The sequence below is a fragment of the Poeciliopsis prolifica genome, unplaced genomic scaffold (genome assembly GCF_027474105.1).
Source record: "Poeciliopsis prolifica strain line A6 unplaced genomic scaffold, Auburn_PproV2 SCAFFOLD095, whole genome shotgun sequence".
Taxonomy (NCBI): Eukaryota; Metazoa; Chordata; class Actinopteri; order Cyprinodontiformes; family Poeciliidae; genus Poeciliopsis; species Poeciliopsis prolifica.
In genome coordinates, this window is record NW_026562470.1 from 203,441 (window position 1) to 225,329 (window position 21,889).

A 21,889-nucleotide genomic window follows, 5' to 3' on the forward strand; every position below is an offset into this window, starting at 1 on the left:
TTGATGATTGGAGGAGGAGGCCATCTCCGATAGGTTGTAATCAGTTTGAATTTACGCCTAGGCTTCATATTAACAAAGTAAAACTGGCATGACCTAAAATAAATATGGTTGCAATAATATACAAAGTTAGCCAAAAATTACAGCTTCATTTGTCCAAAAAATGGAAAAGCCTTCAGAAAAGCTTGTGTGAGAGCTGCATTGGTACCAATATATACATTTTCACAAACACAAGAACATGACCAATTCATTCAAGTTTTGAATTAGTTTTAAAATTGCACACATTAGACAAACTAAATGTAATGTCTCCAACTAGAATAACCAAAGTGCAGTCTTAGGGTTCAGTGCATAACTTTTTGATTTGTCCATAAGATAACATACAAAACAAAAGCAGAATGGAACAAAATTCAACACTGAAACATAAACAAATCCAAACAGAAAAATAAAACTGCCAAAAAACAAAGAAATGTTTTTACAAATGCCTTAATGCAAATGAGGCATTCATGTCCACAAAAATGGAGAGAAACATTTTTCTGTCCATTCTGAATGAGACAAAATAAAAACACTGCATGAGACAGAAAATATATGAATTTCTTAATTTGTAACATGTCGCTCATGGTGAATTATGTAATTCACCACGAGATGCTTTGAAAATTATGTTCTTGTTTTCCTGAAATAAAATACTAAGCATATTACAGATTGTTATTGTTCACAGATCAAATGTTATTAACTGTAAAGACACTTGCAGCAATGGCATTTCTCATTTTCTCTATATTATTGCAAGATGAGGTATAGATATGCAACATGTTGCCTGAAGACGTTTTTAGGCAACATGCTACCTAAAAAAAGTTTCCACATTTGCCTCAGGATTTTAAAACAGTGAAGCTAAACATCTACACCCTTGTTAAAATGTCTGGATTTTCTGATGCAAAAAAGACGAGAGCTAGATAATCAATTTGACAACTTTCACCATCATATGACCTTTAACCTGTGACGTTCTGCTGTGAAAACGAGACTCCAAATTTGTTGGCTTCTGAGGAATAAATCAGACTCATATCTGCACTTAGCCAGAGGTTTTCTCTTGTTCTGTTGAAGCACATGGTAGATGTCATATGAAAGGTAAAAGAAAAATGTCTGGAATGATTAGTGTAGCTTGTTATGACTTCCTTTTCATTTAAATTTTAATAACAAGACCGAACAGTCAGATGAAATGGAGATGATTGAACCGTCAAGCATACAATGATGTTGTAAATCATAAATAAAAAACTTTTAATCTGTTTTCTCATTAGACGTGGTACCAAATTGTCTCCAGCAAAATACAAAAACAAATACACAATTTTTAACTTAATAAATGACATCTAAATGCAGAAAAAGGCACTGCATCCACAGGTTTGTCTATGTACAGTATGGGTACGCACTAACATAAGCCTTAATATCAGGGCTGAGTCCAGGTGAGGTGCACGTTCTTTCGGCACCGTAGGTTCGTACCAGAGCTCTCCTGCACATGTGTTTTAGGCGCTCAGGCCGCTGCCTGCGGTAGGGCTCAGACAGCCTACAGGGGGAGCTGGTGTAGAAGGCAAGCAGAGCGAACAGCGAAGGGAAAGATTTTTGGCTGCCATGCAGGCTGAAGAGCAGGTTGTTCAGCTGGACGCGGACGCTGGTGGGGCCGTCTTCACTTTGGTAGCTGAGAGTGAAGAAAACATCGGGCTGGCCGCTGTCCCTGTGAAAACCAGGACCGTCAGATCAGTGTTCTTGATGACAGAGCTGGAACATGCTAAACTTACTGTTAGCATGGAAGGGTTAAACAGGGTTTAGACATAAAGACATTTATGTTTAAAAGCATAAACATAAATGTTTTTGTTTATGCTTTTAAACAAAAAAAACATGTCCACTATTAATTGTTTTTAATACTTTCTAGGTATTGCAAAATATTTTGATAGATATTTTGCAGTATCTGCCCGTTTTGACCCGTTATGTTTGTTCTGTATAAATACTAGTAAGTTAATGTCAGTTTAACATGTTATATTGACTTCCACTGTTCATTTCTCAGATAACCTGCATGATGTAACATTAACACGTTAAGCTTTTTAGAATCATCTTTAAAGTGTCAATGCTTTAACATTAACAGGCCTACAGAAAACATGCTTTATGACCCACAAACCTCTGAAGGAACTCTACATTCACTGGTCACTTTATTAGGTACACCACTTTAGTCTGACTTTGTTTTGTCTTCAGAACAGCATCAGTTGACTCAAAGGCCTTCTGTCAGACTGAGATCAGACTGGACAGATAATTTCTGTGAAACTGAGATATGGTTCTGAGTAAAATCCCATCTGATTAGCAGTTTCTGGCACCAACAATCATGACTAGCTTCACTTAAATCACTTAATTCCCCTTTTCTTTCTCACTTTGATGTTCACCTTAGACTTCAGTGATCTGGATGCTTAAAGCATTGAACTGCTGCTGTGGGATCTGCTGGTTTGTGGTTTGTGTGGACAAGCAATTGAACACTGGCCTGTTTCTCAAAAGTAGGATTCAGAAATTCAGGATGAAGGATGAAGCTAGGCTTGGCATAGCTCATCCTTTCTTTGTCCGTTTCAGGGGGTGCAGCTATATCGAGCCAGGCTTAATTAATTTGGGTGAAGGTGCATCAATAGATTTCTTCAGCAGACCAGAAGAAACTGATGCTAAAATAGCAAACAATAGCAGATCGATTGAATGCGTAATTAGCTCAAATTATACACTTGCTCAAATAAAAGAGGTTAGTTGCTTTCCCTAAAGTCTCTCCCTGCAGGGTTACTTGGTTCAAAGCAGCGTGTCACATGATCTGCTGCAGCCAGCACTGCAGAGCCACAAACGCAAGTGAAAAGATGAGATGAGAAAGTCAGACCGACGGCACATGTTTGGATAAAACCAAGCGGGCATGAAGTTAGCTTACTGGTTGTGCTTCAGTGAATGATCCCACTGAAGCACAACCAGTTTGTAGTTACATTTTTTTTTTCTCCAAAGAGTTTTGGCGGCGCTAGTGGCTCGTATTCTTGACAGTAGGCAGACAGGAAGGAGGGCGAGGAGATGGGGAAGACATGCGGCAAAGGTCGCCGGGACTGGGACTCGAACCCGCGACGTCTGTGTCAAGGACTGAGGCCTCCAAACGTGGGGCGTGCTAACCCCTGCGCCACCACAGCATGCCCCATAGTTCATATTTCTAAGCATATTTTAAAATACCCTGAATATGAAAACCTGGAAAAGTGAGATGTTTGGTTTTAGACAATAAAACATTTCCTTAGACGTTTATGAAGATGTGCAGTTTTACATTTCAAGCTTACAAAGTCAGCACTGGTGTGGTTAAACTGATAAATATTTTAACAGACAGACAACAGTAGTCAAATTTTCTACTGCACTTTCAATTCAGTTCAGTCTCTTCAGTGATAATGTCAATGTTTCAATGTGCATGGATAAAAATAAAAAGTAGTTTAAAGAGCTACTTTATGATGACAATAATCTAATTGATTTAATATTTTATTTGTTAAAATTAATTAAAAGAGAAACTTTTGTCAAATATAGTTGTAGCAATGAAGTTCTAGATATCCCCGTGGTCAAAGGTGAAGGCGCTCCTTCACCATGGTTTTGTGTTAAAAGATGTTAAGTTGACAGAAAATGTAAAATATTACTGGGTAATTATGTTACTGGAAGTCATTGCCAACAATTTAAACCCACAACTATAGAACATTAAAAACCACAAATAAAAAAATACAATTAAATAAATATCAATTATTTGCACTGGGCGACTGTGGCTGAATGGTAGATTAGTCGTCTTGCCATCGGAGGATTGTAGGTTCCCCTAAATCTATTCTGCTCAAGGCTTCAGCAGCGTTGGACCGGCCCTGCATGAGGACTTAAATCCACTGCACTGTGTCTCTCTGCTGGACACAGAGGGACAAACGGGACATTTAATTTATGTGGATTTACATTTAGTGTGTATTGAGTTTTTAATAACCGCTACATAAACTAGTGACTGTGGGGCGAGAGCGACAGTCCTCCATGGGCTGAACCACAACTCCACTGGGCTCTGTTGCAGGGTGCCGCCTCCTGACAGTGGGGGGTATCGCGCCCCGCCTGCAGGAGCCACGTGCTGTGCTTCATTGCTAAGCGACCTAACGCAGAGCAACGAGCTGAGCTATTTTTTAGAGACCGATTGTGATTTTTCTAAGTCTTCAAGAACAGCTGCGACGCAGCGAGCAGGAGACCTGATTTCCAGCTTGCAGGGGAGGAAAGCAGGTGGCTCAGATGATGCAGGGGAAGCTAATGATGATTTTTGTATTAAACTACTATAAAAACTTGTCACTCATTAAGGTGACAGGTATGGACACATTTTTTAACTTTCTTAGATTGAAGATTCTCCAGGAAGACAACTAAACAGTGAGTGGATGGAATAATGTTCACAGCAGAAACTAACAAACATGTCTTGTATTTTGGGTTCTTTTTAATAGCAACCCTGATAATAATGTCAAAATGTTTGGATACATTATTCAGGTATTAATACATGAATAATGTATTAATAATGTGTCAACATATTGACATGTAATTATTGACACATGTCAATAACATATAATATCATGTTATTTTCTCTCGGTCGAAAGCTCCTCCCATTTTGGGAGGATTGTATTAGGACCTTGATGCCAAACAAACTGCAGTTTGTCCAATAATGTGTGGAGAGAATATAAAAAAGAGACTTTGTTGACTTTTATTTTCTGGTCTGCCTGGACTCCATGCAGCTCTGCCATCAGCTGGTCGCTGCTGAAGGAGATCCAGTTGTTGTTCTGTGGGTTCTCCTGGTGGTTCTCCATCATGTCGGCCATGTTCCTCTTCTTCTGGAGAACAAACCAGATGTTACAGCTTGAGGCACATAAACGTAGAGAGATGACAGAGTTACTGATGTGGAAGTTACACAGAAGGAATTCTTTCAAACTGACATGTTGCTTTATATATGCAAACAATTTTTACCATCCAGACATGGAGAATTATGAATAACTGGAATAGTTATGTAAATTACAGACAAAACTTAATTATGTTGTTAGTTTTAGACCAATGCAGACATACATACCACTATTGTTTTCTTCAGGTTTATTGGTTTTATGTCCTCAACAATTAATAGTTCAGAATCGTTTAGAGAACTGATATGTAGCCATTTCACAATAATAGAATATCATATAACATGTTTTATTATCTCACAATGGGAGAAACTCTGATGCAACAGCAAGATGAGAAACAATGGAAGCATTTAGATTCAAGATAAAACATCAAACCACATGAAGGCAACATGCTGCACAATATGGACGTGATTTTTAACTGAGGAATGTGAAACTGAGTATCTTCAGAAAATGCGCATGTTGTGTCTGAGCAATAAAAATACAGCAGACTTTGCATTTCAAAGTCTTTCAAAACTGTATGTATGCAACCTTAAATATAGTAAAAAGGAGACAGATAAATCTCCAAACTGCTCACCTGGTGGGCTGCAGCTGCAGCAGGACGGCAGCTGCAGCGGGACGGCAGCTGCAGCAGTCAGTGTCACTGCGGTCTCCAAGCAGCTAACGAGGCTTTCCATTCTCTCCGCTACGTTGACAAAAGCAACTCATTCCTCACAGATCCATCAATATTCAGCTGCCATTGAATATTGAAATCCGCAGCAAAGAAAAGTTGGCATTTTGTTCACCACTTGTTCGTATCGTCCATCATTTTCGTCTTGCAGCGAGTTGAAATGTTTTTTCTCCTCTGTTTGCTGCTCCGTCTGACCACGCCCTCGGCCAGTCAGCGAACAGGAGCGAAGCTCGCGTCACCCACCAAACCAGGCCCGGCTGGCTCTCCTCCAAAGCAGGGCCCTAAAAAGCAGGGCCCTAAAAAGCAGGGCCCTAAAAAGCAGGGCCAGCCACAAAAAACGCTGATGGAAAAGGGGCCTCAGTGCACTTTCAACATGCACCTCTAAACGCGCAACTATAGTTTATTTATGAGCTTCACATTGAACTAAGTAGAGCAAATGCAGTGGCTTTTAAACTTGACTCGTATCTTGATGAAGTCTTTGGAGAAAGATGACTTCTTAACCTGAGGGGTTGAAATGAATATCCACACAGATGGACCTGTGTCCAGTTTAAGTGAAAGGAGGCCTGGGCTCCATGCCAAGGTAAACTTCAGAGATCCAGGCACGCAGCGCGAGGCAGAGGGTGATTGATTGGTATGAAAAGATATATGGCCATGAAGCCAAGAGGCTTCATTCTCTGTTCAATTCACCAACTATAAATCCATTTTTCAGGAACGATTCTGCCCTGCTCGTGATATGTCCAGCACAGCAGAGATGTTTGCAGTCTGGCTTATTTAAAATAAATAAAGAAATAAATAAAGTTGTGATTTTTTTTCCCTTTTCTTTTTTAGAAATACAAAAACAAGCAACGCTGACCCCAGCGTACACCGGGGGAAACCCTGGCATTGTAACATGATGCAGTCAGTCCTAGAGAAAACTTTTCACTAGAAATATGTTACAAACTGGAAGTAAAGACCACGATGCAAAATGATCTGTGCAAAATCAGAAACCACAAAAAGCGCACTTTCTATCATAGGCTGGGTTAGCTTCTCGAGTGCATAATTATATTTATGAACAATAATTATTTACAGCTTTTTTTGGTCAATATGTGGCATGAAGCTCAGATCAAATGTCACTGAAACATATTTACCTGCTCAGGAATCTTTGAATTGCCTACAAAAAAAAAAAAAAAAAAAAAAAAACCCTAAAAAAAAACCTAAAAAAAAAAAATCAGCCAACAAATGAAAAGTGTTTTTAAATAGTTAAACTTTTGAAGTCCTCCTCAGCTCATGCTGTCCCCCCGACTCATCTGAATAAAAGCAGTAAAACCAGGAATAAGAATGAAATGAAGCTGTGATGCTACCTGAGGAGGAAAGTTCCCAGAGCTGCGTGACTGAGTCTTTGATGAGCTTCCTCCATGGTCATGGGCCCCCAGTAGAAATCACTTTCCTGCAGCTGTAGGTAGGTGAGTTTGACCAGACGATACTCTGCAAAGCTGGTGAACGGACGGATGTGTGTGGGCAAGCCGTCAGCATCAGCTCCTGTCTTTGGCTACGGCAGATCAAAACAAACAGTTCAATGAATTGTGACTGTGTTCTAGCGAGTTGTTATACCAAGTCTTTTGGTCTACTTTCTAGTGCAAATATCTTAGTACACATGGAATAAGACATAATACATTGAAAGTAACTTTTCAGCAGGATATAGGGTTTGTTTTGAGGAAATAATTTCTTAATATTGATGAAAATGTACTTCTTCCATAGGCAGATATTTAATGTTAAGGTGACGGATGTTAATTTGTAACATGGGGACAATGTCTTGTTACAAATGAAATAATAAGTCATTTTTGATAATCCAGTTTTTTCCAACTTTAAAAACCACATATGACTTTGTCCAAACTCAGCAGCCACACATCAAAGACAAAACATTAAAACACAGTTTTATCAACACAGAGTTACATGCTCTTTACTAAAAAAAGCCAGGAGAAAATGTTTACATAATCACACTTTGGACTTTTTAATATTCCAAGCTATTTTTACAACTTTATTCATATGCTGACAATTCTGTTCAGGGCAACTGAAAGAGAATAAAATCATGAGCCACGAGAAACGCTCCTTTAGATTTATTCTGTTTTTGCCACATACATAATTTTTTCGTTTTTACAACGGACAAATGTAACTTGAGTAAATACAAAATACAGCTTTTAAATAATTTAGTACAAAAACTAGTGATGCACAGATTTGAAAATTTGTGCTGATGTTATGCTGTTATGGCCAATAACTGATATTAAATCTATATTATTTATGTTTCGTCGGCGCTGCGGCCACATCTTGGACACTCGGTTTTAGAGAGATGCCTGTCGCAGAGGCAACCCTGGCACCCATTGGTGGACAGCTTTGGTGAGGGATGCCGTCACACTGAAGGAGGAATCCTATTGGGCCTTTTTGGCCTGTGGGAAGCAGCTGGTGGGTACCGGCAGTCCAAATGGCTTGCGGCTCGGGTGGTTGCTGAGGCAAAAACTCAGGTGTGGGAGGAATCTGGAGAGGCCATGGAGAAAGACAGCGTCGAGGCGATTCTGGTCCACCATCCGGTGTCTCAGGTGGGGGGAAACAGTGCAGCACCAACACTGTTTACAGTGGAGATGGTGAGCTGCTGACCTGGACTCGGGACGTTGTGGGTCGGTGGGCAGAATACTTCGAAGACCTCTTCAATCCCACCAACATGCCTTCCATTGAGGAAGTGGAGACTGGGGACTCTGGGAAGGGCTCTCCCATCTGTAGGGACGAGGTCGCCGAGGTGGTTAGGAAGCTTCTTGGTGGCAGGGCCCCGGGGGTGCATGAGATTTGGCCGGAGTTCCGGCTCTGGATGTTGTAAGGTTCCGTTGGGTGACGCAACTCTGCAATCTTGTATGGACATTGGGGGCAGTTCCCCTGGATTGGCAGACTGGGGTGGCGGTGCCCCTGTTCAAAAAGGGGTACTGAAGGGTGTGCTCTTATTATAGGGGGGGTTCACACTCTTAAGCCTCCCTACCAAGGTCTATTCGGGGGTCCTGGAGTCGGATAGTCGAACCTCAGATTCAGAGGTTCAGTATGGCTTTCGTCCTGGTCATGGAACACTGGGCCAGCTCTATACCTTCAGCAGGGTCCTGGAGGGTGCATGGGAGTTCGCCCTACTGGTTTACATGTGTTTTGTGGACTTGGAGAATGTGTTCAATTGATTCCAAGATTTCCTCGTGGAGTAATTTTGGTCGGCCATTATCCACCAATGAAGAACAACTCTCACCGTGATGTCTCAAAGCTTTAGAAAAGGCTTGGCAATCCTTTCCAGACTGATATTTTGTTTTTGAGATGTTCTTGAATTCTTCAGATTGGCTCATAATGTTTTCATTTTAGACCTTTTAGTCTATTTCATGTTGCCAGGGAGATACCATGGAATACTTTGTGTTTGGGTGTTGCTGGTGAAGCTGTAAATCGTTTAGCAGTCACTTTTTGACATAGGACTATGCAGCTTTTCTTCAACAATACATAAAATCATTGTTTAAAAACTGTGGTTTGTCTTTGTTGACATTGTCATTATTTGATTATCTGAAGCATTTAGGTGCAGAAAATGAGAAATCTAAAAGAGAAATACAAGTTCTTACATTATTCTATGTGAAACTCAAGAAATATTTGTAGGTATTTTTAGATTTTCAGTCAGTGAAAACATGGATGAGTTGTTTTATTGTCATATATATTTGCAAAATGCAAAACAAGTAAAAAAAAAAGTCTGTGCTCTCCAGCAATGAATTATTTTTCATTTAAAGTATTTCTGTTTGTTGCTGTGATTTCTCAAAGTCTTGGTTATTGTTCTGACATTTGGAATGAAATAATCTTTACCCTATTACTATAGTTTTGTTCCATTCAGCTTCTTCTGCAGACACACTTTCTCTTTCTAAGAACATTAACAGTAGCCATGAGGAATGCTGATCTGCCAAACTGAAATCTCAGACACGCCTTTTAAACATTAACAGAAACTTTGATTTCTACTTTCCCATCGTTCCTGGCATGATGTGAAAGTATTCTTGAATTCTTGGTTTGAATTGAAGAATTCAGTTCTTGAATTCTGTGAAACTTTCGGTTTTCTATTCATAGTTTGTTTTGAGAGCCTCTCTGTAGCTGACAACCAGAAAACAATACAGTATTTTCTAAATGGGGCTAAAAGGCTTGCAGATAAAAGTTTTGCGATCAGGTTTGAAGTTCACTCTGATGAATGTTGCAAGCTTTCGAATAAAGACCCTCCTACAAAAAAATGTGTTCAACATTTCAGGAACTGCAACAACAACAAAAAACCAATACTGTTAAATTATTCCTGTTACTATTTCACTAAATATTTTTGTACAGACAATCATTTCCAGGAACTAGGCAGGAAATTGGCATGGAGAGTCAGGAGGAAGTCTGGGCGGCTGCTTCTCCAAAGAGTCCAATGTTTTGCTTTTTGGAAAAGGTTATTTCATTATGGGATTAAGAAAGTGTTTTTTTATTGCATTGAATTAAATTAATACATATTAAGGGCTGGAAATGTGAATTTTTTCCTAACTTGTTTTTATCTTCTCATCCAGACCTGGGAAGACTCAAACGCTTCGTACTTCCAGAGACCATGTGGGACATTAAACAAAGTATTTTTAGCAGCTGAAACACTGAACTATATCTTCAATAAGAATACAGAATTGATCATTACTATGTATGTATAGTAATATCCTTTTGTTATACAGCATAAATAAATAACAACCTGCTAAGTGAAATGTTTCTTTCTCTTGATTTCACTCGTTCCGTTTCTATTGTTGGTCTAAACTCTCAGCAGTAATGAAAGCACAAATCAAACTGCACACTGACCAGCCTCCAGGACTCGGGCTCCTCCTCCAATTTGAGCTTGCACCAGAGCAGAAAGTCGAGTTTTGATCCTGCAGGGTCTTCCCTTTCTGCGTTAATTTTTTCCGCTGTTTGTTCGGGTCGATGTGACTCCTCTGGGTTCTGTCTCGGATTCTGTGGCTCAGCTGCTGGCTCCCGTTTTTGGTTCTGATCAGACGTTCTTTGCAGACTGTCTCTGACCATCCTAGAATGGAAAATCCTATTCCTGACCGCCCACTGCACCGGTTTCGTCAGTTTTCACAAGCAGGCTCTCCATCATCGGCTCTTTCCCACTCGCTCATCGGCAGCCTGGTCCTCTCTGAAGCTCCATGAAGCTTCAGTGTGAACCGGGCTCTAACACAAAGTTCTGAGAGAAGGGCAGAGCCTGGATGTATTCTGTGATCTTCCAGTGAAACATAGGTGATCTGCAACAAAGGAACGTAAACAGAAAATCTCAGATGTTACTATAAAAATAACTTTGTCTGCTGAAAACTGATAGGAACAAATCACTGCTTCCAGTCGTTCCTGTTTGTCATGCCGCCTGGCGCTCATTGGGTTTTAGTTTCTCAACAATTCTAAACTTTGAGCGGTTAATTTCATCACTCTGCCATGTGAATGATGATGTTCAACAACATTGCTCATTTCATTTGAGAGGACATGAGTTGCAGTAAAGGTCTAATCTTACAGCAATTTATAGAACACTGAAAAAAGGCAAATAAATTGCTTCAAGCATTGCAGTTTAGACATCTTCAGCTGTGTATTGAATGGCAAAAAATATTGAAAGGCTATCTAAAATTGGCAGAAGACAATAACTTTTATTTTACTTTAGATGTTATAGTGCCTGAGCTAAAATAAGCAGAGGTGACAGATGCACCAGTCAGTCTACAAAAGATCAGATTTGTCAAATTATTCCTTGATTGGCTCAAAATCTGAAAATGTACTTTTCTTTCTCATCTCACTTTTAGATAAAGACCTAAAAACTAAAAACTCCAAGCATGTTTTGTACCACAAACACGTCAACCGCATGAGTTGAACAAAAGTCATATGAAGCTTAGAAGTGCATGCTTTGATGGATAAATGGTAATAATCTGGAATATCAAAATATAATACCAAATGTATCTGCAGTTATGCAGTTTCTTTTGAAAAAAACTTTATTTTGCCCAAAATTTTAAACCCCCCAAAAATGATTGAAAAAAAACAAACCCCCACAACAAAAGCACTATAACTGAGTGGAAACTTGTTGGATATTTTAAGTATTGGGAAAAATTTAGCAAAGTGCTTAAATTTGTATGATGAGATTCTTCTAAAACTATCAAACTATCATCTTCAGAAAGTTGAACATTTTTCAGACTTTTTATGCATTCATAAGCCAACATAAGGATTTTATAATGAATTCTATGATGCGCAGGAAGTCGACAAACTGAGGGTAGGAAAGGTCAGGTCCTGTCTGCAGCTCCAGCTGCTGCGTCCTGAATAAGCTGAACATGTGACAGGGATTCTCAAATGGACTAATGTGTGCCGCAACAACCGAGATAAAGACGTGCTTTTCTCTCCAAGTCATAAAAAATCCTGATAAATAACATTTTTGTGAAAAATAATAGCAGTAAATTTTCAGAGATGCATGGATTTATGAATTTCTCTCAGTTCTGATCTTCCAGGATTCTTTTCTAAGGTCATCACAGAAGGAACTAAGATGCTGGAGGTTCTTCGACAGAAGCTGTAGCTTTGAAGCTAGCTGAAATCGAAACATTTCCTTTTATGAATATGATATTAACTTTTATTCATCTTTGGAAAAAGTTCATGGTACCTGTTTGGTTAGTGCATTACACACCAAAATGAGCTTTGATCCAATGGATGAAAAATTCAATTTCCAGTTTGTATAGTATGGTTCCGCCGCTCAGAGTTACTGTCCTGTTCTGAACTCTGATCTGAAAGGACAGTTAGAGTCCAGCAGAAAGCCATCCGAGCTTTCCACTAGAAATCTGACGCTTTACAACTTCTCTAACTAACAAACTGCAGTTTGGTTTCACTTTTATTTGCATCCAGTAAAATCTCAAAGCTGCAGATTTTAATCAGGCTTTCATATCCTTCTCAGTAACTCTTTCATTCCAAGACCTTTTTGTGTCACACAACTTGTTACTGAAGCTTTTAGTTTTTAAATAAAGATTTCTCTGTTAGGTTTCTGGATCAGTTTGAATGATTCTGTCTTCTTAAAAAACCAAACAAACAAAAACCCAACAACTATGAAACCCTGCTTTCTGAAGGGGAGGTTGGATATTTTCATGATGTCAAACAAGTTCATGAGGCGTTCAAGTGCTGGAGCTGCGAACTTCAAAAGTACTTTCTGTAACTTCCCATTCAAATGTGAAATCCAGTTCATGTGTCAGTGCTGCTCTAACCTCAGATGCCCTCAGATACCGCTAATGACACGTCACTCCGCAAATGCATTTTAACAGCATGTTGATCGAAATGGAAAAGAAAGAGTTTGGGATGTACTCACTGACAGCAGAGTCTCTGGGCGGCTGCTTGCTGGAGGTTGAAGAGGTTTGAACAGAAACCTCGAGCTTCGGTTGCTATATTCCTGAAGGCGGAGTCATGCAGCCTGCAGATCAGGTGTTGGACCAGCAGCAGTTTCACTTTCTCTTTCTCGGCGGCTGATTCTCCTAAATCACGTGATCTTCCAGCATTCATATTTGTGATTCTATCGCTTAGAGATGCAGCGGTGCTAAGCAAACTATACATCTATAATGCAAAGACAACATTCAAATTGATACATTTTCTTTTTGGGACCAAGATTAAAAAAGATGAATAAAAACTGGCATTATAAAAGCTCAAGCCTTTACCCAGAACCAACTGAGAGCAATGGGTTCTTCTCTTGGTTCCAACATGTTAGAACCAACATGTTCACTAAAAAGTGAACTTTTCAAACATAAAATCAAATCAACTAAAATGAACCCAATCTAAGCTTTTAAAGTGTGACTTGGTGAGTCAAAGCCATTCTAATGGGAACTTGACTGCAGGAAATTCTCAAAAATGAATTGAGTTTTTTACAATTCCTTTTCTGTTCCAATTTTCTCAGTTCTAGCATAAACATTTGGCTCAATGGAAGGTAAAAAAGGCCAAAATATTTGTTAAAAAGTGAAATAAACTCTAAAGGCTGTGGTTTGAAATATGTGGCTGCCAACCACAGCTTTCTGTTCTGACTTCTTTTTTTTAAAATGAGTTTGTATCCGAGTTCCTGAGAAGAACTCTGAGGCCGCTGAGGGTTCTTACTTCTTGCACATCATGTCAGTGTATCCACTTGTCCAAAGTGTTGCACGCTGTTCATAATAAAAAAGGTCAACACACACATAACGATGCATAAAACTTAGGGAATAATTAGTTCTTGCAAATCTGCAAACTATGAATGAAATGACCTTCAATAAAAAGCAAACTTACTATCACTTTCCTTTTTGCTCAACATCAGTCTTATGCAACAATGTGCCAAAAACATTTCAGAGGGAGGGTTGGTGATTGGCATGAGAAAACAACCACAGTCACAGGAGATGAGCGTTTTGTGAGAAAATGACCAGGAAACCTGTCGCGGCTTCTACCTCCCAAAAGCCACAATTTCCAACTAAAGGGTGTGAATGTTAACAGGTGGTTTGATTTGCACACACTTACAGACAAAAGTAGAGACAAAATAATTACTAAGATGTCTTGTAACTTAGTCGAAAACAAAACAAAACAAAATCTCAATTTGATATTTGAAACTCTAAAAAGTGGTGAAAAAATAATTTACAAGACTTGGTCTGGTGTCCCTTCAACACCTGGTGAGTTCTTAATTACTCAAATTAATGGGAGGGTCTAACACTTAACAATGTAATCTAAACAATTCCAAATATAAAAATTCATTACAAATTTCGGCTCCAACTAACTTAAATATATTCTAACTATCCATAGAAGAAAACTAAATTGGTAGAAATCACAATCCACAAAATTTAGCACAAAAGCAAACACTAAAATCTTGATCTGCTCAACCTGAATTCAAAAATGCAATCATCAGAGAAGCATGAGTGCAGCCTTTATTGACATGATAAATCACTCCACAATCTTATTTCCTTCACATAACAAGAAAAAGGGAATCAGAGTTTCAGTCCGTGGAAGCAGACTTCTCCCTTCCATCTTTGTTTTGTTTGTGCATCAGGTAAACTGCAGCTGTGACCACCAGGACTCCATAAGTAGCCAAGACACACTGCAACACAGAAGGACAATTCCTTGATTCATACACAGTAACATGCAGAACAACTAATACCCTTTGGACCAATGGCTATTTTGTTATTGACCAGCACAACACAGTACATAATTATATATATATATATATATATATATATATATATATATATATATATATATATTTATATTTGTGATGCCCTTTCACATCCAATCCCAACTAAATAAGCTGAAGTTAATGGCTTTAGTGTACAAAATAACAATTCTTTTTCATAAATTGCTATACAGAACTGGAAACATGTTTTAAATATGTGCTGTGTTGAAGTGCATTATGTACATTTCTGCGGCCCTGCAGTGTGTAGCAATTGAAGTATTTCCTCCAACCGGTCAGCTGCACAGATGAGGGTCCTTCGATGCCAAACAGCTGCTTCTGAAACACATAAAGGATTTCTCCTCTCAGAATAACAACAGATATCAATCACAAGTTAAAAGCATGAAAAGAAAAAACCTGTAAACCACACCAATTAAAGAAGTAGGGTAACATGATCATTTCCTGAACAGAATGAAACATGATTACCGTCAAGCAAAGCAGTTACACCGTCAAACTGAATGTGAAAGCAACAGATGGAAGAAGTCGTCAGTGTTGACGCTGGATGTGAATATGAAGAAGAGGTTCTGGTTGGTTCTCCTCCCTCTGTCACTAAAGCAGACATGTCCAAGAAGAGAGGCTTGAGCGTGTTCATTAGCTGTTCATTAGCTGTTCATTAGCTGTTCATTAGCTGTTCATTAGCTGTTCTGTTTCTGAGCTGATGAAAGCTCTGAGATAACAGGACAGACGGTCAGAGAGTAAATCAATGTCTGTGTGATGGTCAGGAATGACCAATAAGGTTTCACGTGTTGTTCTGACAACTGTGTCTGAGGCCCAACTTATGTGTTCCAATACTTTAGTCAAAAGTTTTTCTCTCCAATTTTCTAATGTATTTATGCAAAAATCCTGAAAATTACTACATTTTGAATATTGCATTCTTAAAGTCTATGCTGTCTATTCACCTTTAAATTTAATTTACAAATAAAAATCTGAAAAGTGTGGCTTACATTTATTCAGCCCCTCTGACTCAGCTCTACCAGCTTCCCTCTGTTGCTGCTCAAAAAAATCCTTTCCCACAGCATCATGCTGCCACCACAAGTTCATGTTTTCTGGATTTTATGTGTTAAAATAGGCAGAGCTCTGCATGCAACAGGAGCTTCAGCAAACACAATCTGGTGTGAACGGAAACCCTCCGGCCTAAAACACTGGGGCCCTGATAAGGGGCTGTTGCATCATGGGATTGCCCTCACTGCGCCATGTCACTCGTAGACCAGATGCATAATCGCTTTAAACATGCATGCTCACACCTAACTTTGAACTACAAGCACTTGGAGATGAAGAGCATCACACTACTGAAAGTCATTCATCTCCTTTATATGAAGTTATTTTGCATTATCATTCGCTCACTCAGGGTTGGGTGTTCTTTTAATCTGCCTGATTAAAATGTTGGCCTAAATACTATCCTGAGGGATGATCATGCAAGCGTTTGAAAGCGGCAGAAAGTTTTCGCATCGACAATGGAAACAGAATGGTTCTCCAGTGGGGAATCTGTACTGGTGCTGTCAGGTATCCTGATCGTATTTGTGGTTCTAAAATTCACAGATTTCCAAATCAGAAGCAGAATGACTTGCTTGGATCAAAGCTTGTGCAAAACCACATGAGCAGCTCAACCTTCATAGGATCAACAAGATCAAAGGAGTCTGTGCTGGTGTAAGTATTATTGATTTGATTTCTTTCTGTCTGAATGAAAGAAAATCAATAATATCAATAATCACGAACATCTTTTAGCTAGAACAGCATAACAGCAGTACTGATACTAATTCTACACCTTGAAGCCTGTCTGCTACACCATCTTACATTAGCTAAACAGATCAATGTGCAATGTGTATCTGACATACAGTAAAGATTTTATTTATTTTAGCAGAAAAGGCATTACTTGTGTTAGCCACTGTAGGACCAAGTCCAGTGTATCAGTCCGTGGCACACTCAAACATTTGCCAACAAACAACAGGAATCAACCCGCTGATGTCAAAAGTAACCTACAAAACAATAAAGCCCGACTTACCCAGCCTTGAAAGAACAAAAGGCATCAGAGATCTTGTCCCCTACATTGATGCTATGTTTTCCTCATCGACCGAAAGTGTTTTGCCATGCATAATGTTGGAGGCATCGTGGCTCAAACATCTTGATGTCATCCAAAAAAGATGCCATGAACTTGTTAGTTCCTCTGTCCATTGTTGTAGCTACTATTTGGTGAAAATGATCCAATAATGGACTCAGAAATACTCCATCTGTCCAAGTGGAAGACCCCATGTTTACACAGAAACAAAGCGCCCGAGGCTTTGTTTGTGAGACTTGTGGCCACGTCAGATTTTCTAGGTCGGTTGTGGGCGGAGCTTGGTGAGGTCCATTAACTCTGACAATCATTCTCACAGTATGATGCTGCCACCATTTTTCCACAGTTCAGATGGCATGTTCAAGTTTCTCGTTGGCATATTGTTTCCACTTTCAGCTTCAATTGTTTCAGTCATGAAGACCTCACAGAACAGTTGGACTGATACACGTGCAATCTGCTAACTGATTAGATGAGTTTAGGCTCATGAGTATCAGATAAAAAGATAAAATTAAGAATCTTAACATAGAATATTAAGTCCGTGTTCCGCTCGCCTCGGCTCCAAACGGGTTTAAGAGGGGCGGGGTTATCTACGTAGAAATAATAATATTACTCGAGGTAGCCTATTAGGCTAGTCATGTTTTTTTTTTTTTTTTCAAGATAGTTTTATTAGGATTTTCTGTTATACAGACATACAAAAACAAACAGAACCTAAAAAAAAAAAAAAAAATTACATACAGCGCATTCCCTCCCCCCACCCAAAAAGAACACTGAACCCCAGGGCTCACTCCATCTACACAAAAAAAAGAAAAGAAAATTAGCTTTACATATCACAGTATTTGACAAGATGTAAGAAAGGAAACCAAATATCTTTAAAGTCTTCAAGCTTCCCTTTTGTTAAATATGTCAGCTTTTCCATTGCCAGGTTGTTGCCCAATAGTTTGATCCATTCATTTATCTTTGGTCTTTCTGTGTTCCTCCACTTCAGAGCAATTAAATGTTTAGCCTGCAAGAGGCAAAAAGTCACAAGCTTCTGTCTCTTTGTAGGACCTCTAAATCCATCTGGGAAAATATGCAGTAAGCAAAGTTTACTGTCCATTGGAACGTCCTGTTCGATCAAACGAGAGATGAACATAATAACCTCCTTCCAGAAAGTTTGAAGTTCTACACATTGCCACATACAATGGAAAAGAGTACCCTTATCTATATTACATTTAACACAGATATCAGGAATATTTGAATTAAAATGATGAAGTTTTACAGGAGTGATATACGTTCTAAATAACCATTTGTATTGCAATAGTCTAAATCTTGTGTTAATAGTTTGCGTTTGTGCCATTAAACATGAGTTACTCCATTCATCCTCAGGAATTTCCGTTTGCAGATCAGTTTTCCAGGCTTGTAAATATGAGAGACTATTTTCTTTTGAAGCTAAAAGTAAAATATTATAAAATTTGGAAAGTAGGCCTCTACTCTGATTATGGTGAACAGCTATATTCTCTATGGTAGAGAGTGGAGGTTCAGTCGTAGATTTCAGAGAGGCAAAAATAAAACTTCTAATCTGTAAATACTTAAAAAAATGCTTTTGGGGCAGGCTGTACTTATTTACCAGTTGTTCAAAGGACAACAAAACTCCTTCACTATAAAGGTCCCCTATTTTATTTAAGCCTTTATTCATCCATATTCTAAACCCCCTGTCTGCTCTTCCCGGTTTGAACCTATTGTTTCCCCAAATAGGCGATAGACATGAGATCTTGGACACCTCATCTAAAATTGTATGGGAGTAGTGCCAAACTGATATTGTGTTTTTGAGAAAAGGATTTTTGGTGTTTTTTAATAAATATTTAAGTTCAGCTGAGTAAAAATAGGATGTCAAAGGTAATGTTACCGAGTTGTTTTCTATTTGTACCCAACAGGGAATGTCACCGGTTGAAAAATAACAGGAAGCAGCACAAAGCTGCGCAGCATAATAATACAATTTAATGTTCGGCATTCTAAGCCCACCTCTATCGTAGGGTAGATAAAGAAGAGAGAGTCGCAATCTGGAGCGTTTATTGTTCCATATAAATTTGTTAAAGGCTTTATCCAAAGAAGAAAAGAAGGAAGCTGGAATGTGTAAAGGAATGGACTGAAAAAGGTATAAGAACTTTGGAAGAATGGACATTTTAATAATGTTAATACGACCTATCATTGAGATTGGCATCTCGCTCCATCTTTCTAGGGAAACTAATATTTTCTGCACTAAAGGGTCATAATTTATAGAAACCATTTTCTCTATATCTCGGTCAATCTTAATTCCTAGGTAAGTAAAGCCCTCATCGGTACATGCGAATTGCGTTTGTATTGGAGGGTTATTTCTGTTCAGCATTAACAAGGAGCTTTTCTTTTGGTTGACTTTATATCCTGAGAATTCTCCAAATTCCTTCAGGATTTTATCAACAGCTTGAATAGACTTTTCCAGATTAGCTAAAAACAAAACAATGTCATCTGCAAAAAGAGACAATCGGTGCTCCACATCCCCAATTTGAATGCCGGTGATCTCAGGGGATTTACGTATTGCCATGGCAAGCGGTTCAATGGCAAACAAGAAAAGAAGGGGGGACAGTGGGCATCCCTGTCGTGTCGATCTACAGAGGTTTATACATCTTGACAGTTGACCGTTTGTCGCAACTTTAGCCACTGGCTCAGTGTATAATAACTGAATCCATTTTAAATATTTTCCTCCTAGGCCGAATCTCTTAAGGGTATCAAAGAGGTAACTCCATTCAATCCTATCGAAAGCTTTTTCAGCATCTAATGACAGAAAGGCATGATCCATAGCAAACTGTTTTGCATATAATATGTTAAGTAATCGGCGGGTATTGTGAAAGGCTTGGCGCCCAATAACAAATCCGTTTTGGTCATTTGAGATTAAATTAGGGATATACGTTTCAATCCTTCGAGCCAAAGCTTTGCATAGAATTTTTGTGTCACAGGACATTAAAGAAATGGGTCTATATGAGCCCATTTCTGTTGGGGGTTTGCCTGGCTTCAATAAAAGAGAAATAGTTGCCAAACGTAATGATGGAGGTAGGGTGCCTTTTTCATAAGATTCATTGAACGCTTCGAGTAGAGGGGGCAGTAGTTTATCTGGAAATTTCTTATAAAGTTCAATTGGAAGGCCATCGGGGCCAGGAGCTTTACCAGAGTTCATGTGGCTTAAAGCCATTTTAAGTTCTTCAACACTCAGCCTTTCATCCAAATTTTTTCTACTCTCTTCTGACAGGGTTGGAAACTGAAGTTGGTCCAGAAAATGCTTCTGTTTGTTTGTGTTGTCTGGATATTGTGATGTATATAAATTTTGATAATATTTTGCAAAAGCATCATTTATACTTATAGGATCCACCAGATTCTCACCATTATTTAATTTGATTAAATTTATGGCCCGATTTGTCTGTAACTTTTTAAGCCTCCAAGCCAAGAGTTTTCCTGCCTTCTCACCCTGATCATAATATGATTGTTTTAACCATAATAGATTACTTGCTATTTTGCTAGTAGTGAGCTCGTTGTATTCTGATTTTAATAAAAGAAGTCTCCTATATTTGTCAGTGTCATTGCAGTAATACATCTGTTCCTGCAATTCTTTGATTTGATTTTCAATGTTTTTTAGTTTATTCAAATGGAGTCTTGATTTGTACCTAGTATAGCTCAATATTTCCCCCCTTATATAGGCTTTAAATGCTTCCCATTTTATTGATGCACTGGTTTGGTTTGTATTAAAATTGAAATACTCAGTTATTTTCCCTTTAAGAAATTCCTCGAACCCTTCAGACTTAAACCATTTAGCTTGAAATCGAAATTGGATTGAAGACCGACAATAGTTTGGTAAATTTATTGATAGGATAACTGGAGCGTGATCAGAGAGTAAAATAGCTTCATACCAACATTTTTGAACTGTAGATAATAGACTGGCAGAGATCAGAAAAAAGTCTATTCGCGAGTAAGTTTTAAAGGTGCTTGAAAAGCAAGAGTACTCTGTTTTATTTGGAAAAAGTTGTCTCCAAACCTCAATTAAATTTAGATCTTTCATATATTTCTTGATGGTTTTCCTGGCTTGTTGGTGGGACATGACAGAATTATTTGAGCGGTCTATCGCAGGATTTAAAACACAATTGAAATCTCCACCAATTATAAATGGCCCGTTATAAGCTGACATGGTTAAAAACAAATTTTGGTAAAAGGCAGGATCATCACCATTGGGAGCATATAGACATACAAAATTGACCATTGTAGAAATTATAGTCCCACTAAGAATGATAAATCTCCCTGATGGGTCAAAGTATTTTTTTTAGTTCAAATGGAATTGATTTGTGAATCAGTATTATGACTCCCCTGGCATGGGTTGTAAAACTAGAGGAGAATACCTGACCAGGCCACCTAGCTCTAATTTTATTCACATCTTTTTCAATCAAATGTGTCTCTTGCAAGAAGCATATTGTAGTTTTCAACTGTTTGATCCTGTCCATCACTTGTTTAAGCTTGACCATTTTGTTCAGACCTCTAACATTCCAACTAGATATATTAATTATAGGACAAACAGACATAAATTGTGTAATTGGAGATGTAATCAAATAAAATACATTGGCCCCTTCCTATTCTTTCATTCAAGTAGTGTAAAGTCCACAAAAATACAGTTTCCAGAGTGAGCCCTATAACCCAAATCTCCACATATTTCCCCAAACGAAATGTGGAGTTAACCCATTCTGAATATTGAACTTGGGTTATATGAAACGTTGCAGCCACCAAGTGGGTAACGTAAAAGTCTACACGCATAACGATGGTTATGTATGGGTTGGCTGGCATAAACAAAAAATTGCTTTGACCAAAATATCAATAAGTAAGGCGAGATTTGCTAACATTACAAAGATGTTATAAAGAAATATTAACAGTGCACATTTTCCACACACAGAAGCAAAACGTTCTGAGAATACTGAGTTACTTTTAGGAACCATGCCAGAAAAAGAACAGCGAGTACATACTAA

The 21,889-nt window shown here is 38.6% G+C and overlaps 1 protein-coding gene across 2 annotated transcripts in view; it reads right to left on the minus strand.

Moving 5' to 3' along the window:
* Window positions 1-260: 260 nt before the first annotated feature.
* The window catches only part of LOC129353724 (suppressor of cytokine signaling 1-like), a 33,899-nt gene continuing 12,270 nt past the window's right edge, over window positions 261-21,889 (minus strand). For both annotated transcript variants that reach the window (XM_055023079.1, XM_055023078.1), the window contains exons 3-7: window positions 15,005-15,097; window positions 12,956-14,689; window positions 10,441-10,880; window positions 6,936-7,123; window positions 261-1,717 (exon numbers count right to left, since the gene is read on the minus strand). In XM_055023079.1, the coding sequence (XP_054879054.1) occupies window positions 1,393-1,717; window positions 6,936-7,123; window positions 10,441-10,659 (732 nt within the window). In that variant the 5' untranslated portion in view covers window positions 10,660-10,880; window positions 12,956-14,689; window positions 15,005-15,097 and the 3' untranslated portion in view covers window positions 261-1,392. The remainder of the gene's footprint in view (window positions 1,718-6,935; window positions 7,124-10,440; window positions 10,881-12,955; window positions 14,690-15,004; window positions 15,098-21,889) is intronic.